Genomic DNA, 18,455 nt, shown 5'->3' with positions numbered 1-18,455 from the left:
TAATTAGGGGAGAAACTAGACCAAACATACATAGACAGAAAAAACATAAACAGAAAAGGAAACAAAGCGGATGAGTGGTGGCAGGTCAACCATTCCTTAATTTCGAGTATGACCCTGGAGACCAGAGGTCAGTGTGTCTCATGTCCCCCTCATTTTCTCAGTGCCTTACCTTCCCCCCTGCCTCTTGCTAGACCAGAGCTACCATGGCAACCTTAATGTATACAGTAAGGAGCTGAAGAGCCTGTAGGTAAAAGAGCCGCTCATGAAAAGGACACCTGGAGATGAGTAAAAGTAAAAAAAAAAAGGAAATTTAAGTATTCTTGCTGACAAGAGAAATGAAAGATGAAGATTGACTCTGGAGCTGAAAGACCCATTGATGAAAATATGTTTTTAACATGTTCTTGGAGAATTTATCTGATGAGGGAGGACATATATAAAGAAAATTAAGCTTAAAATTGAATTTCTGCGTATTTCTTAATTCAAATTGTTGTGAATCAGAAGCAGACGAAAAACACTTTTAGAGAAAATCTGTAGCTGTGATAATAGAACCTACAATGGCAAGCCATAAACTCCCTGCTCTGCTCTCCCTCCCTGCAGAAAACTGTTTGGCTGGATAACTCTAATATTGCTCCCCGTTTTTTTTTGCAGCTGGTTGGGCTTGTGAGGGACTGTAAGGTAGTGGGAGAGACTGCAAACAGGTGGATGAGGGGTAAGGGGCGGGGTTACTCCGTGCCAGCAGTCCTGCCGACAACTCAGAGGTGAATTTCTTGTAAACTACTGCCGCTCTGCAGAAATGTCCTAAATCACAACAGAGATTTTTCAGTTTTGGCGAAAAACAGCATACCGGTAATCATAGTTAAAAGACTACTGAAAACGCTTTTACAATAGAGGAAAGATGATCAGAGTGGAAGTTTAAAGTCTGATGAGCACGGAGCTCATTGCTAATTGAAAGATTCTTCTTACACGGGTCATTAAACTTTAATTGAAAAAAAGAAATCTGCCAAAAATTAAAGATTGTATGCATGAATCAGGTAAGAACCTCGCCTCTACATTCTACGGATTATAACTGCTTATGACATGCAATGCAAGCTGGTCATGGCTTAACAAGAATATGTGTGTTTGTGGAAAAGCCTATTTCCAATCTGTCCCACGTGTCCCTTTTCACTACTGTTGGCCATTTTAATGTCTTCAATTTAACACACCATTAATACTGTGGTTATGGAGAAAACCTTGGGCCATGAAATGTGTGTGTTCCCATCCATGCACAGGCTTGTGTTGGTGCGTCTGTGTGTGTTCCACATCAGTGACAGCGCAATATTAAGCCATAATGGAGATAAAACTCGAACTATTTTCAAGCCCATTTCTCTCTTTCCATTCCAAGGGTTCCACCAGTGTCATTTGTTATAGTGTGGCATTGAATAAATTGCTTTGGGAGCACTGCAGCTGGGATGACTATCTTGACAGATCACATTGAATTGAATGGCTGCAATGCAAATCTGTCTCAATGAAATTTTGCTCAACTTTTCTGTTTAGTCCCAGTTTCACTAGCAACTGTTGAATGTTTGAAAGCATTTGAACAGTTTGAAAGATGTTGTGTAATCAAGGGAATAGACAGCAAAGCTTCTCTCAGGATGAGTAAAAATTCAAGTCAGATGGCATTATGATGAAAAAAATCCATGTAATGTCTCAGATATGAAAAGCAGAATGCAAATTGCTAACAGCTGTTTGCTGGTTTTGATGGGAATTTCCAGTGGTGCATGTACAGTAAATTACACACTGGTTCATATGGGCAAAGCCTAAACAGCTCTTTGTTAAATCAAGGACAGGAGGGGATGGTGAATTGACTGGGTAACCCTTGTGCTATCCTAGGCACTGTAACATTGGGAGTTGGGTCATCTAGACCCACAAGACTGTGCTCTGAACCTTTTTTCTCCAATGATTTGTGAACCTCACTGGTGTCCATGGATTACATGAAATCTTTCCACCTTTGTCATGGTAGGGATAACACATCAATGCAAGGGTGGGGTCATCTAAGATAGCACAAGGGTTGAAATGCTCTATCCACACTTTCGTGTGTGGATTGCCCTGGCCATTGTTCTCTTATTTCTTCTTAGCATTATGAAATAATAAAATAAAATGAACAATAACAATGATAAAACTGTTCAAAATGTGTATTTTTGATCCTTGCATTTATAACAGCCTTCCACTGTGCTGTTCTCATTTGCAACTCTATACCAAAGTCTTCTGCCCCACTCCCGCCATGTTATTAGATTAATTATGGTGGGGCATTGACGATCAAAGAATGAGGTTTTGACCGGACCCTCAGATTTAATGGACTCATAGTAGAAGGGCTCTTTCTCTTCTGACATAAGAAAGAGGCCTTGATAAGGGGGTGGGGTGGTATCAAATGATACGAAGAAGAAAGAGAAAACAAAAGATAGGATCGGAAAAACATGGATTAAACCGGTCTCAAAGAGAGATAGGAAAAACATAGCAGTAAACTAGTAGAAATGTCATCAAATGAAGTTAAAGAAGCAAATCTGACAAAGTCAATCATCCTTTGATCTATTTTAAAAGTGTTCCCGGTGGTCATTTAACTATGGTTCTGCCGTTTTTAGCCCAAATAAAAAAACCTGTGTCCTTTTCTAGAACATAGTTTCTGCAGAGCGGCAGTAGATCATCAATATATCACCTCTAAACTGTGGCTGGGGCGAAGCAATCCAGCCTCCCCTTCCTCTCCCTGTTTCTTAAAAGTCTTTGTTTATGGCGTCTCCTATTAGCCCACCGCAACCTTACATTACCAGTTCCACAAAAATAGTGAGCAATATTGAAGCTATCCAGCTGTACAGTTTTAAACCAGATGCCAGCTCAAACAAGGAAAACATGGATCTTTTTGTCTGCAAGCGGATGCATCAGAAAGGAGCGGAGCAGGGAGCTTGTGGCTGCCCAGCGTATTTTCTAGAACTCAAATACGCTCTTTTTCCAATAGTATTCTGTTGTCTGCTCCTGATATCCATTGATTCTAATGAAGAAATACACAGAAAGGCAATTTGAGCTAATTTTCTCAAGAAATGTCCTCCATTATCAGAACAATGCCACAAGAACATGATTAAAACACCAAAAACACAACTTTCATCTGAATTGCTCCTTAAACCAATTTTCTATGATATCAATGAAAACATTTTTCCGAAAAAGATTGGTTAATTCTCAGTGGCAGTGACGGGTAGCCTGTTTAAGCAATCCAAAACTATACACAATTCACCCAAATTAGGCAGTGGTTTCCTCAATGTCTGTAACGTTAGAGGAAAAGGTAAGCGGTGCCCAGAGGGGCATCTGAGTTTCCTTTTCAGTGCTAAACCCATTTATCAAACAGTGGAGAAAAAAGTGGTTCATAAAAGAGCTACGTCACTTAATCCCTGTCTCAGTTTTGCAAGACCAGCATCACAGAAGGCCATCCATCTATTCCACTTTCCATGTGCCTGATGGAGGCCACACACGTACACACACACACACACGCTGGAACCAGTGGGTATTAATCAGTTCAGTTTCACACAGACCAAGCAATTATTGGAGTGTAATAAAAAAAAATTGGGACAGGAGGTAAAAAAAAAATGTCACCGCAAAAAGGTTTCAAGCTGTAATCTGCTGTCTGCTGAGAGTCACACAATAAAGACAACTCAGACAAACCTGGCACACAAAGTAACAAAGACATTGTTCAAGAGTTTCACACTGTTGCTATCCTCCTATAGTTCCTAGACACCGGGCTGAGAAAAGTCCTTCTCCAAAGGGATGTTGAATTCCTTGTTTCTCTCTGCAGTGAATCATTTCTGACAGGGGAAGTGTGCTAAAAAGCAGAAGAAGGTTTTTTGCAGGTTGTATGTCAAGCCTGGACAATCAGCTGCAAAAAAATATAGTCCATACCCACCTGTAAAACTGTTTGAGAATGTGAAATTTGTTTTATTTTCATTGATCTTTTTGAATAATGGAAGGTTCTCCTTATTTCATGGTTAATTTTCCAAATCAGTACCAAGTAGGCACTGGTGGACTTGGATGTGGTCCAAAATCATTTATGTTTTTGTTGAAAAGTCATGAATGAATGAGAATATTGTTTGTTTATATATATTTGGCTAAAGATGTCCTGGATCGATTTTAGGTCTGTAAATTGGATCAAATCGGATTGTTCAAAATGAACCAATATCAGCTATGAATCGGATGGGCAACCACACATTTTGAAATGAATCGAATCGTTGTTAAAATCAAGTTCCACCCCAAAAATGTTTTATGTGGAGGTAATTAAAGTAAACTTGCTGGAGTGCCTTTTGGGGGAAATCGAGAACATTCAGGAACAAGTGTCACTGCAACATTTCATATCTCTGCTCCTCTTCTGCTTGGCTCCATTTTAGAGCTATACATGTGAACTCAGAAAAAAACTGACTCGTGCAGCCTCAAGTCACAGAATAAACACACAGATCCTGATGGCACATCAGCCATGTCCGAATACCCACTCTAATCCCCAACTACTAAAAAACTATAGTGTGGGACTATCTACTGCCCTGGATTTTAAAAACAAGTCAGACACCATGCTCACTACTATTTTTTTTAAACTGGAATATGACATCACCAAATTCACAAAGTGAAAATCGAGTTGATATGAGTGTCCTACTATGAATCCAATGTGTTTTAAAGATGAAAAAACATAGATTGTTTATTAAAAAAATACATTTAGATACTTTTTTTTAATAAAATTTTTTCAAATGCAATGCATTGTGGTCTATATTCACCAATCTAGTGAGGATGCACACTGTCTTTTCGCAGTGACTTCTGGGACATTTCTCGGGCACTCGATTTTGGAATTGTAGATTCGGACAGCACTACAATATGGCAAACACTAGTGCACTATGTGGTGAGCAGTGAAGGAATTCGGACATAGTCAGTCTCTCAAATGTTAGGCTTTTCATCTAAGATGCCTACAAAAGGAGAGGCACTGCTGTGGTTTATTAAAGTGAAGGGGTGTGCTTACAACAGTCACCAGTCACACCAGACATTTCATCAGAAATATTACTGACATCTGTATGAAAACAAGTCAACACAGTCTGTCATATATTTTGGTTATAATTCTGGCTCGACGCTCACTCACAGCAGATTATAGTTTCTTATCTTTAACTGACATGATTTTCTTTTTTACCTTTAAACGATGAAGTTTGAACTGACACTCTTCTCTTTTATCACTCTTAAAGTGTCACATTGAAGGAGATGATGAAAATGGAGTGTGATATCTGGATGAAGCAGTGATTATACGTCCCCCTGTGCTTTCCTTTTGCTGTTCTGGCTCCTTTGAGCACACCTGATTAGCCACCAATAAAAGCAGAATAGAGTGATCCTAATCTGGAATCATTTGGCTAAAGGACCGAGTAATTGATGGTTTCAGAGAACTATAAATAAAGGCAAAGAAAACAGCTAGAGTGGGAGCAGCTGGAATGGAGGACAAGAAGAAGGGAAGGAGAAAAAAGGGGCCTGTTGCATCCTCCTGCTATACTTTCCCCCTAATTGCTCAGTATTTATGGTGGGAGGAGTCATATTTGTGGGCAACATGCCTCTCCACATGTACACACTGAAAACCAAAATGCACACTAAGAGATTCCATCACTCTAAAGGGAGTCATTTTTGCTTGCTGGAGGTCAGTAGGAGGCTTTTACAGGCTGTTATGAAGCCAGCTCACTATTCCTGGAAGAGCGTTGGTATCTTTTGATCAAATTCCCCTCCACTCTCCAGTAACCTCCTTCCTATGAATTGTGAGCTAATTGTACCATGTGGGTTTTGTGTGATTGTGTTCGCCTGCATGTGTGTCTGGGTGGGCAGAGGGCTTTATGTCTTTGATTGATTGTTGTCATATTGGTGGATGATTGTGTTAGCGGCACACACAGTAACTTAATGGTGCTTCAAAGTGGGGAGAACACACATTTCTTATGACTTTAAACTATTTTAACTCGGCTAGAAAACTTTTCCGAGGGAAACACAGATGTGTGGTCTCATGTCAACATCAAATCTGGAATGTTGCAAAGATTTAGGCTGAATCTTTTTTGAGTTAAAGCTAAAACAAACAGATGCAAAGGGTTTATTTTTATTTTTGTTTTTTTAAATCAGAAAAGTTGCACCCAGTTAAACCTTTGGGGCGTCACCTGAAATAACCAAACGCAGCAAAGTCAGCTTCAGCGTCAAGATGAAACATCAAAAAAGATTACATTTGTATGTGTTAACCTCTTAATAGTGACCACCTTCATTTTTAAGAAAAGACCCTGAACCAAATATGAACTCTGTAACTTATTTGAAAAATAACAGGCTCTCTTCTTTTTAAACTAAGTTTTAGGTGTGCCTCTTAAGCTACATTCACACCACCCTCGGCAACGTGCGTTCAAACAACCTCTTCCAAATGAAAGCTCTATGTAAATGTGCATTTCGGGCTTCCGTGTTCAAAACTCTCGGGGTCCCATGTCACTACGCACAATTTCAAGAGCATTTTGTGGCTCTCTGTACAAAACATCCATGGAACACGTGTTGAAAGTTAAACCAGGTCAAACTTTGACCAATCAAGGACTTGGATTTAGCAGTGACGTATGGATGGCCCTTTCAATTCACTGTAGCGCCAACCGTTTGAAAACTGATCATAAAGGAAATATTAATACTTGCAGTTTGTGCTCAGACAGTATTATATGACACCAAGTCTTTCATATATCGGAATAGAGCTGGGAAAGAAAATGTCTGGAGCAAAGTTTATGAGATTTGCATTTCGCAACAAGCCTCTCTTAACTGTAGGTGGCGGACAGCAAGAAGTAGAACATTTTTTACATTCAAAGACCTTTATTTGCTACTTTTGCTTAAAGTTTTGCTGTAAGTTTTTAGACGGAGAAAATGAATCTCTCAGCAGTACTTTTTAATCTTAGTCTGAATAGCTGCACAAACATGCAGAGCTAAGTTGAAATAACTCGACATGAGTAATTTTGAAAGGGTTAGCCCTGTAAAGACCCCAATTAAAATGACCAGCCTGTAGCTATATCTCATCTTTGCTGACATCCTCATACATGCATACTTTTTTTAAGCTCTCCTGGCACGACTCACTGCTGACCTTAAGATGAGCAGCTATTCGGCCTTGTTCATTTCCTTCAGTTTTTATCCCATAATGCACACACATATTAGAATGGTTTCTCGGTTGGTTGTTTCTGGTTTTTTGCATTTTCCCCTTGTTTCAGTGTTGTCGTGCTGTCAAGAACCCGTGAGGAAGAACTCAATATGCAGGAGACGTGGCTTGGTGGCAGAAACGTAAACAGAAACTTAAACACAGAAAAAAACAGGGAGAAACAGAAAGAAAAGAAAAGAAAAGAAAAAAAAAGATGACAAAGCAAATAACCTGTCAACTGTAAACCAGACTCTTAAATACACTGAGGGTAAATAGCTAAATCAAGGACAACTGAGTTAGATCAACCTGAATGAAAACCGAGGAAACGTCACAAAAATCCAAGTGCAGAATCCTCACACATATAGAATGAAAAGAATGAAACATAGAAATTTAAAGGCAAAGAAATCAAGTTTCCATTTTCCTGTCTCCTGTGGTGAGTTTGTGTTTTACATGAAGAGTATTGAACAGGGCAAAACATTCTAAGGCAATAAGTCACAGTAAAAAATGAAGCTCCTGAAAGTTTTACACAGCAGAAGCAACACATAATCTATTAGCTTAAAATCTAAGTAGACTTTTTACAAACCCTTATTGATTTTTAAAAAGTCTTAGAGGCTGGACTAGTTTCTCTACAGTTCCACCATTACGTTACCTGCTTTATAGCTAAACGTGTTGGTTCTGCCATTCTAAGGGGCTCACATAATGTTTATATATGAAATGTATGTATGTGTCAGTCTGCCCCAGGGCAGCTGTTGCTACAACCGTAGCTTACCATCACCAAGTATGAATGAGGAGTGAATGAATAATGGACACAATGTAAGCGCTTTGAGTGTCTTGAAAAGCGCAGATAAATCCAATCCATTACTATTATTATTATTATTATTAAATAAATTTGAAAATAGTGAAAATGTTATCAGTATTGCAGAATCTTTAGAGATGCAAAACCTAAAAGATAAAAAGGCATTTTTTTCTCATTTATCTGTCCAGCTATAATCCTCTTAAAGAGCCACACCAAGAAAATTGCGTTTTTGGTGTTTTTTGCATGTTATTAGCATTTTTCTGATGATGGAGGACATAAAAAAAAGGCAATTAAGATTAAAATGGCATTTCTGAGTATTTCTTTATACAAATCGTTGTAAATCAGGAGGAGCAGGCGAACGAATGGAGTAAAAGTAGCTTATATGTGATGTAGAATACACACAGGGATTAAATTCATGTATGCCTTTGTTATCCTCGTCTGAGTTGGCATCTGGATCTAAACAGTACGGCTTGATAGTTTCAATTTTGCTCACTGTTTTAGTTGCACCGTTAATTATACGTTGGGGGGTGTAAGAGGTTGTAAGCCAGCGGGAGAAACTGTAAACAGGGAGCTTTCAGCAACAGGGGGGGGGGGTTGATCTGCGCCAACGTCCCGCCCACAACTCAGGGGTGAACTTCTACTGAACTATTGCTAATTATCTATAATAATCTATAATAATCTAATTATGTCCAAGAAAACATTTCTTATTTTTAATTTTGGCCAAAAATGGCATAATCATTATTGACACACCACTGGGAACGCTTTTAAAACACATCAAAAGAGTGAAAGGAGTGGAACTTTAATGGCTATATGGTAAGAGCTTGATGAGTCAGAGAAAAGCTTACATGACTCGGTAGAAAAGGATCTAAATGAAGTTCAAATCTGAGATGTTAAGAGGATGAAAAGAAAAAAAAAGGTTCCGTTTTTTTAAACCAAATGGTGTTTATGAAGCTGGATGGATGAAGCTGCTATCTTTTCTGTTCATTAGGTTGAGAAATCAACAGCGCAGAAGTGATGTGTGTCGGTGTGAGACTGCCTGTGGTGTGCTCCATTCAGAGCAGCAGAAGTGAGATTTTTGGTTCTGCCTCGTTCCATTTTCAAACATTTGGACACATGTCAACCCTGTCACACATGGCAGCAATCAAAAACATTTCACACACACTGTTAATGAAATGGAATTTATTTGGCAATAAAATTTGGTTAAATGGTTTACACCTCCTCTATGAGTTGTCCCCCCCAATGGCAAATGTAAATTAAACCCATGCAAAGAGACACACTCTGCTTAAATGTGTATACATGTATCTCCTGAATGTTGGCAGAAAACCTTTAACAATTCTTTTAAAGAGGAAAATAGCACGATCTCGTGAATTAATCTGCCTCATCAAACTTTTTTTTTTTTTTTTTGGAGTAAATCTAGTTTGATGCAGACTCCATTTTGAAGTAAGCGGGCGGTGAAACTTGAAATGCAATTATGGGATTACATTGGACATGAGCAGCTGTGTTGAAGGCAAAAACAAAAGTTAAATTCAGCCCAAACACTTCTCAGATCTCAAAGTTCTCTGATGTTTATGCTGACAGGTTAGTTTCCTGGAGAACCGCTTAGCTTCATGGATTGGTGTTCCATTTGCAGTGCAGACAGAAAGACTGAAGTGACAAAAGAACAGGATAAGGATGGGTTCACACTTTAGTTTATATTTTTTTCAGCTTTTTCATTCACAAACTAATATGTCTAAACTTCCTGTATCTATTTTTGGGGCTGACAAGAGGAGTTTGCTGCTAGACCTCAGGTGCTAAACCAATTATATACTGTCACTGGGAAAATAAACCTTTTTTTAAAGAAGGAATAACATGTTCTAAGAGTTTTAACATGGCAGATAATAATATAACCATAACCTAGACCCTTTCCATGTGACGTTAAAGCACCTGCGTGACCGCTCCTTCAACCATTTTGAGAATCAAACAGAGAGCATTGCTGTCTCAGATCTTTGTTATGTCCACTCAACTGTCTGCCTTTGATTACTCCCCTCCATATCTTTGGCAAGACAAAATAAAGGGCTGTAGGCTTTGCCAAAGATCAGGACTGATGTCTGGTGTCTGTTCCTATGATGTGCCCCCTGCACCCACACATGAACAGAACGCAAAAGCAACAGGGTTGCAAGGAAGAGGATGCTTATTTTTATTTTTAAGATGTAGTCTTATATACGGACACGATTCAAAAAGCATCTATAATGAAGCAATGCAATGAGCATTAATGTTGCAATAGTAATTTTTCATCTACGACTGACAGAGACTAATAAAAGGCACATTCAGGCTCTGCAGGAACCTGTGACTGCTTACTTACATTTGCATGTTTTTGGGAAACATTTGCTTGGTTTCCGTTATTTTATCACCGTTAAAAACAAAAATAGGTACCAGTGCCATCTCCTTCGTAAGTCCTGGCAACCTTTCAAAAGTAACAGATTAGTTCTGGATAAAACCCATACCTAAATATGTAACACTTTTAAGAAAAATAAAATGTGTAACCACAGGCTTACCTGAAACAAAATGTTCAGTCCATAATTTGCTGGCTGCCCCCCCCCTTCCTGTTTGACTGCAGCAATCCATCGTTTTCTGTCTTCATGCCTTGGAAATCAGTAAAAAGAGACCCTTGAATTTGGAGTTTGACTGATGTGGCAACCATGATGAGATTTGGTGGCTATTTCTCTACACCAAAGTCGCAGATTTGACCTGTTGGATGTAACAAAACAGTATGCAGTCGACCACCAAAATGGTGGACAATGATAGGTATGACGTCACTTCAATGGGTCTATAAACTTTTAGTTCTCTAGATAGAACTGTTGCTCTCACATCCACACAGTTTACAGTGATGCTACATTGTTTCAGCTACTTCTGTAACATTTTCTTTTTATTTTATTTTATCAGGAAGTCAGTTTTAATTTAGCAATAAATTATTTTATTTCATTGAAAGATTATTTGTTGAAGATTTTTTTAGCATTAGAATACCCTGATAAAAATTCTGTTCTTCTATGGTTCAAACAAGTTTCCTGTAGTTCTTAGTAGTTTCAGGAGAAGTAATGTAACCTGTTCCAGTAGGCTATTAACTTCTAATCAGTTATCTCTTTCCTTCTCTGTTGTCTTACAGGTGCTTGCTTTGGAAAGACAGGTCTTTGATTTCCTTGGTTACCAATGGGCTCCCATTCTTGCTAACTTCTTCCATATAATTGTTGTAATACTCGGTCTCTTTGGGACCATCCAGTACAGACCACGCTACATCATTGTGGTGAGTACACCAATAAGATCCCTTTAATTCACCTGAAACATTGTACACCTTCTTCTGAGTTACAGTATCAAGAAAAGTTACATTACCTCAAAAGGTACTGATATGTGTATTCACAATGAACTTTAACTTGAACAAGTTGCCTTCCTTTTCCAACTGTTTTGCAGCACTTTCTGGAATTTTGCGATACACTTAAGTCATTCTTATCCCTTGGTAATTTGGAGCAGATTATAGGTGGGGGGTATTGGTGGGGACAAAAGAGCTCATCAGATTTACGCTCAGCTTTAAGTTTCCAGGGGGAAAAGGTCATTCTCTAATAGAGAAAAGGAAGCATGTTTGGTCATCTGCAACACTATATTGTTTGGTTTTTTTTTTTTGGGGGGGGGGGGGGGGGGGGTAAAAGGGTTAGGGACTGAACATGAAGAAGAAATCTTGCAATTTTCAAGAATTATTTTTTTAGAGTTCTTCTTTTTTACCTTCACTCTTCAAATTCTCATTTCAATGTGGGTCAACAGTTTTCATAACCTTCTCTTTGATGGCTCAGTTGGTGAATACCACCCGTTATATTTTGTTTTTGTTTTATTGTTATAGCAGCAAGATGTCAAACTTGTCAGTTTGCTTTATGGTTAAATCTTGATCTTGATTTCATCACTTCAGCAGTTCCAAAAACCACAAACCAAATACACTTGGTGTATTTTACTGACATCATCCTAAAAAGACATGTATTTCAAACTAGATTTTCCAGTATTCCAACATGTGATGTTTAAACTTTCTCCCTGTGGTTTTGTGTTTTATTTATACTGCATTCTGTTGTATGCTTGTTCTGCAGTACATAGTATGGGCAGCTGTCTGGGTAGCCTGGAATGTCTTCGTCATCTGTTTCTACCTGGATGTGGGGGGATTGACTAAGGTGAGACATTGCAAACCTCACAGCATGTGAGCTGATTCAAAGAGAACAGTGTTTTTGTGATGATGTTCTGAGATTTTTGGAGAAGTGAAGCCAATGTTCTGTATTTTCCTGTACTCATTATAGTAGTGGAACTCAAACACTGGAGACAAAATAGAATGATTGAGGGATTATAGCTAACCTTAAAAATGCATTTGCCTGAACACTTATGCCACGTACACACCGGGCAGGTGTGGCGTTTTTTAAGAACGCACTGAATGGGAGTTTTTGAACACACTTTTGGCTTATGGCATTCACACTGGACTGTCGCTACATGATACTAACGCAAGTCTACCACCTACAGTTGGAAGAGGTTTGGCGTGAAATGTTGAAGTAGTGCAAATTTTCCAAATCTTGCTCCAGACTCTTTCTGTCACAGCTTTATTCCGATATAGGAAATACTTGTTATATAATTCTGACTAGGCATAAACTGCAATCATTAATATATTTTCATCAATTTTTAAAGGAATGAAAGAATGCTACCCCCACTTCACTGCACTTCACCCCCACCTGATTTGTGAAAGGTCAACAGGTTGAATTCAGTTGCCATGCACCTTGTATGTAGAGCAATTGGGCTTAAAAACGCATCAATGCAAGAGTTTTGAATGCAGAAACCCTAAGCGTGTATATATGCACTTTTCCATTGACCTTTCGTTGAAAGCGGTTGCTCAAACTCACATTTTCAAGCCCAGTGTGAATGAAGCACTAGAGTTCAAGACATGTGTCACAAAGCTATTGAAACAAAGCAGTTTTATTAACTATACGGCAAAATAAAATCAACTGTATTAGAGGTTAGAAATTACCCTCTTAGTTGTGGGTGGGTCTGGTGGTGTAGGCCCACCCTTACTTCCCAATATCCATCTGTTTACACCCTCTCCTGACTAACAGCCCCGACTTAAAATTAGCAGTACAACAAAAATGGCGAGCAATATTGGTTTTGAGTGAGATGCCGGCTCGGACGAGGAAAACATAGATGTTTATGGATCTAGTTGTCTACAAGTGGATGGATCAGAATGGAAGAGAGCAGGGAGTTTGTGGTCTGCTCCTGATTCACAACAATTTGAATAAAGAAATACTCAAAAATGCAATTTTACTCTCACTTTTCTTTACATATGTCCTCCGTCATGACAAAAAGGCCACTAGAACATGTTAAAAAGACAGAAACCACAATTTTCCGATTAAAATTGTGTTGTGACCAATGACTGCTCATTTTAGTGGACTTCTAATAAACACTGCTGTTATTTTTGTCTTCCTGATGAGCATCCTTCCTAACTGCCTAGCATGTAGGTAGTAACATTCCCCTGAGACCTGTTCAGAATGCCAACATTCATTTGAGAAACACCTACCCAGCCCATAGCATGCCCTTGTCTGTCTTTCACTGTATGTGTCAGTGCATCTGTGGTTCTTGGTAATATAATGAGCCATGCAGGGGCCAGCTGCTTGGGGCCAAGACTGAGCATTAACCTGACAGATGGAGCCGGTCTGGGCTCCGAGCTCTACATATGGCGGCCAGTGTGAAAGCTGGCTTATGGAGCGAGTGTACTCCCACCTGTGCACACCTCACGTGCATGCGCACAAACTCCGCTCATAGTCCTGTAACAGGACTCACAGACTCACTACATCAAAGTCAGTCAATTCTTTCCATCTCACCTTGACTGATGCTGACGGGGCAGCTATGTATTAGCCAGACGCTCAGACTGAGGGTGGGGGGGCAGGTCATCAGAGTGATATGCCACATGCTCCGTCAACTCCTATTGATCCCTGATCCCCTCCCCCATGGCGCTGAGCAGACAGACTCACACACACCTCTGTTTGAAACGGCCCGTCATCCTGTCTTTGTGCTCCTGTTCACCCAACGCAGTGCCTGCTGTCACGGAGACTTGTGGCACATCATTCGCACCAAACTGTGGAAATGTTTTGATATTTAGGATTACTTGCTGGCAGAGCTTTTAAAGCTTCCTTATTTTTGTCCTGAAAGGATAAAAAAAGAAAAAAACATTACCTATTTGACAGCAGCTCTATAAAATTCTGTTGGTCTCATTCAGTGTGTAGTTTCCAAACAAACTGACCTGAAATTATTTGACTAATTCCCAAGAGAACTCAGAAAAGGATAGAAAACATGTTGTAGGTTAATTTTAATTGTGCATTATGTGTCAGTGTAAAACACGAACATCAGGTTGTTTTTTTAAGGGCAGTTCTACTTTCAATGTATTTTTTACATGTATTTTCTTCAAGTTATTCGTATAATTGAAATAAAAATTCAATGCAAATTATGTACATTGTTTTCTATGAAAGTGCAAAGATTTGGCTTTAATTGAAAACTATTAAGATAAAAAATGTCTTTTTTAATAAGATAAATTTCAAATGATGTAATAAGTACTAAATGGGATAACAGTGTAGTGTTTAATAGATAGTGTTGGATTTAGGTTGTTATAACAAACCTATGAATAGTAAAAAGAACGTGAAAAAAGTATACAAGAAAACTTACAAAACCTGAAACAAATTTTTAAACATGAGTAAAGTAAAATTAAAAGTTTGGACAAACAAAAAAAGACAAGAAGAGCTGTAAGAAATATGAGCAGAGTCAAAGTTTCTTAGTGGGTCAGCCCCTTCAGAAACAATTATGCAATCACAAATGGTTCCCCCATACATTTTTAATGTACATATGTCTCATCTGATTTTAAAATATACATATATTTATAGTAGTAGTTTAATATTTTTCATGAATCAGACAATAATGAAAAACATTTTTTAATCCTGAACTGTTACAGAAGTGATTTTTTTGCTGTTTTAATGCACAAAAAATCATGTAAAATGTTCAAAAGGTTATTTTTTATATCTTTTAAGACTTTTTCTAAATATGTATTGACTTATTTTAAAGATTTTGTTTTTCGATACTTCTATCTCTCAGTGATAGATGGAGGAATCTGTGCTTCGTGCTGCAAAAGAAGCACCAAAATACGCCCCCTGACAGTGAAGTGCCCAAAGGCTCCTCAGTATCAACTGCTAATATACTGCATACATGATTGCTGCAGTCTGGATAGAGATGGCTTCCCTGGCTCGCAGCATCAATCAATGGTATCTGTCAAGTCATTAGTCCTTGCAGCACTGCCTGCTGACCTTCAGCCATCATTGTTTCCATGAAGAGGTGTGTGACAGATGACAAAGTCACAGACAAAGAAGAAGGCCGATTATAGGTTGCAATCAGAATGAGAGGAGTGTAACATATCAGTATCTTGATATCCATTCTCACACCTATCTAAATATATATTTTTACCAACCCTGATCTTCATTTGAAACTGTTTGCCTGCATTGTTATTGTGCGTGTGTTGTTGGCTTGTATGTATGGGGGAGTTGATAGGAATCAGAGATGTTTCCATCCTGACACCACTTGGTCCTGTTAATAATGCATGTCTTGTCACTGAGGGGCACATGCAAGGTTGGATTTCTGTATCAGAGAATTGATTGGTGTGAGCATCTGCACAGCTGGACTTGTGCGCTCATGTAGCTGAAAGTAAAATGAGTATGGCCATGGTCTCCAAGCGCAACTTATTTTAAATGACGGCTCTATTGTTACATCTGCAAGAAATTGCTTAATTTCCCTAAGAAACAGAATGCCGCTCCTCCTATTCTGTTAAGTGGAGGTTCTGGGATTATTTTATGCAAATTTCAAGGAACTGGTTGTCCTGCATTTTTAGCTTTGATAATAACTTTCTTTTTGTTTTAGCATGAGGAAACAGCAATTAAAACTTGTCACAAGTAAGCAGGAACTTTTCTAATGTAAATAATTACCACCCATTGCTGTTTAGACCAGATCACTTTTTGGCACAACGCAAATATGCTGTTCTTTTCAAATATTTCCTGAGAATTTTTTTTTCCTGATTTTAACAGGATAAGTCCAAAAGCAGATTCACTCCACAGCTGTTTGACATGGAACAATTCATATCTATTAAATCCATTTCAACCCTTAAATATGGGAGCTATTGCAGATGACAGCTAAATGTCTGCGAAATGTCAAATCCTTAAATGCTATTGCAAACCACTTTGAAAACTCCAATATGGAATAAATGTCTGAAGAGTGGAAGTTAAAAGAAAGTCTCCTCTACGTTAGCTAGTGTGAACTTAAACCATGCCGCCGACCAAGCAAGCAAACCAAGTCTGAGTAGTGAGGAGGTCTGGGTTCTAGTGGTAAATAATGGATGCCATAGTATTGGATTATGTTTTTTGTTTCTGTTGTAACTGCAAACTGGTCCAGGTGAGACAGTCTGCTCTAAAAATGTATCGTGAAACTAAACCATATGGGTGATGATTGAGACTGACCAGTAGTAATAAACTAGTGAAACTGTAACAACTTGTCTTTTGTTGGATAAACAAACACAACCACTGGAAAAGATTCACCATCCCTGAGGGCTTAAGTCCAGACCCCTGCTTCTTAAACAATCAAGCTTGTGATTCAACCTTGGATTGCTTATAAAGAATAAATGAATGTTCATCATGAATAAAGAATGGGGAGTAGAGGTTTAATGATTTGTTTTGTTTTCCAGGATAGTGATCTGCTGACATTTAACATCTCCGCACATCACTCCTGGTGGAGCGAACACGGTCCTGGCTGCATAAGGAGGGAGATGCCGGAGGCGGCTGGGGTCCGCAGCACAGAGAGCCACTCCTACATCACAGTCATGGGCTGCCACATGGAGTACCAGTACATCGAGGTCTTGCACAGCAGTACGCAGATTCTTGTTGCTGTGAGTAGAATTTAACTTTCTGTTTGTAAAAAAAAACAAGACACCGATACAGTTAAGGATTTTGAAAGGAAGTTCATGGGACTAGAAAGGAGGATGAAAGTTTACAGCACCTTTTATTACCAGGCAGTAATATGTAAATATGCACCCCGAATCATTTACACTATCTTATTCTACCTCCTTATGTTCACATTTAAACCTTTTTTCCCCTTTGTTTCAATACTTCTGCTAATGAACCAGATCAGAGAAGTACCTTATGCTTAGCATTCTTATAAACATATCTTTCTTAAGAAATGTAAATTAAATGCTAAGCTTTGCATTTGGTGTTTGAAACATATAAATTTTCTCATCCACATTAAGGAAGGAATTGAAAGGATGCTTTATTAACCTCATAAGCCCTTGCAGCAGTGACAATGGCCTTGCCTATCATTTGCACAATTAAACTTCTAGCACCATTTTACCTTAAATTTTATGACCTTGTTTGATCACATGTTGAACTGCAGCTCCTAAGGAGCTCATCCCCCATATGGATGTTTATGCAGCGATGAGCTATAAGCTTCTTTAGTCTAAAAGTTGTGTTTCCCTTAGCTGCCAAAGACAAAGATGTGCACCGTGTGAAGCCAGATTATCCCTTTGGTTGTTGCCATGAGACGTATACCACCTAAATCTAACCTCCAAGAAAACAGATTCTGATCCAGTGGCCAGTCTGGCCATAACAGTGGGAAGGATTTAACAATCACATCAAAAGGCCAGACTCCCTCTTCAGAGCAGTTTTGCCTTCACATGTAAACGATGAGGTTTGTGGAATTTAAGCCTAGAAAAGAATCACAGAGCTGAAAAAAGTTTTTAGAACAATTTGGCTGTTTTATACCAGGGTGAATTGTAACAAGCAGGAAATGGGTGTGGTCAGGTCCTTCATTAGTTATTCCTGGCCTCATTTGAAGACATTTTTCCATTGATACCATTTGGAACAGTTTTAACTTATTTAAACACCTGCCTTTGTGAAAATGAGGAAATGAGTGGGACAAACATGTGTGTCTGTTGTTGGAAACACACCCAGTGAGGTCATTCTAGAATCAAAAGGCCACGCCCATCCCCAGAACAAACCACAAAGGGACAGTAGATTTTGATGCATCATCTCTCTGTACTCTGTTGTCAAACAGATCTATTCATCTGTCACATTTAAAATAGATTATTCCATTTATTGTTGTTCATTTTCTCTGCATAGCTTTGTGTCCTGATTCAACTATCTGTTGTTTTTAAGTTCAATACAGTTTGTCACACATAAAACATAAAATGTTTACCAGGAAACCCACTGTTTTCTTTTTCTTAAATGTATGGACCATAACACTAAACGTGTGATGCTGTCCTTAAAAACGGGTGGAAAACAAAGAGACCAAAGAAGTGTGAAAGTAAAAAAGTGAAGAAAGGAGGAGATGTGGTGTCAGCAGAAGGGGTTTCAAGGTCACAATGACATGCCATTAAATATTAAATCTGAGCCTCAAGGAGTTTTTTTTCAT

General features: G+C 38.7%; 1 protein-coding gene across 4 annotated transcripts in view; it reads left to right on the top strand.

Annotated features, from left to right (window-relative positions):
• Positions 1–18,455, top strand: part of nkain4 (sodium/potassium transporting ATPase interacting 4) — a 51,386-nt gene that overhangs the window by 11,765 nt on the left and 21,166 nt on the right. For all 4 annotated transcript variants that reach the window (XM_078950548.1, XM_078950547.1, XM_023956674.2 and 1 more), the window contains exons 2-4: positions 11,113–11,250; positions 12,077–12,157; positions 16,738–16,938. In XM_078950548.1, the coding sequence (XP_078806674.1) occupies positions 11,113–11,250; positions 12,077–12,157; positions 16,738–16,938 (420 nt within the window). The remainder of the gene's footprint in view (positions 1–11,112; positions 11,251–12,076; positions 12,158–16,737; positions 16,939–18,455) is intronic.

This window comes from Oryzias latipes, chromosome 7 (assembly GCF_053564925.1).
Source record: "Oryzias latipes strain Hd-rR chromosome 7, Olatipes_Hd-rR_3.1".
NCBI lineage: Eukaryota > Metazoa > Chordata > Actinopteri > Beloniformes > Adrianichthyidae > Oryzias > Oryzias latipes.
This window is presented reverse-complemented; position numbering and strand designations above follow the sequence as displayed.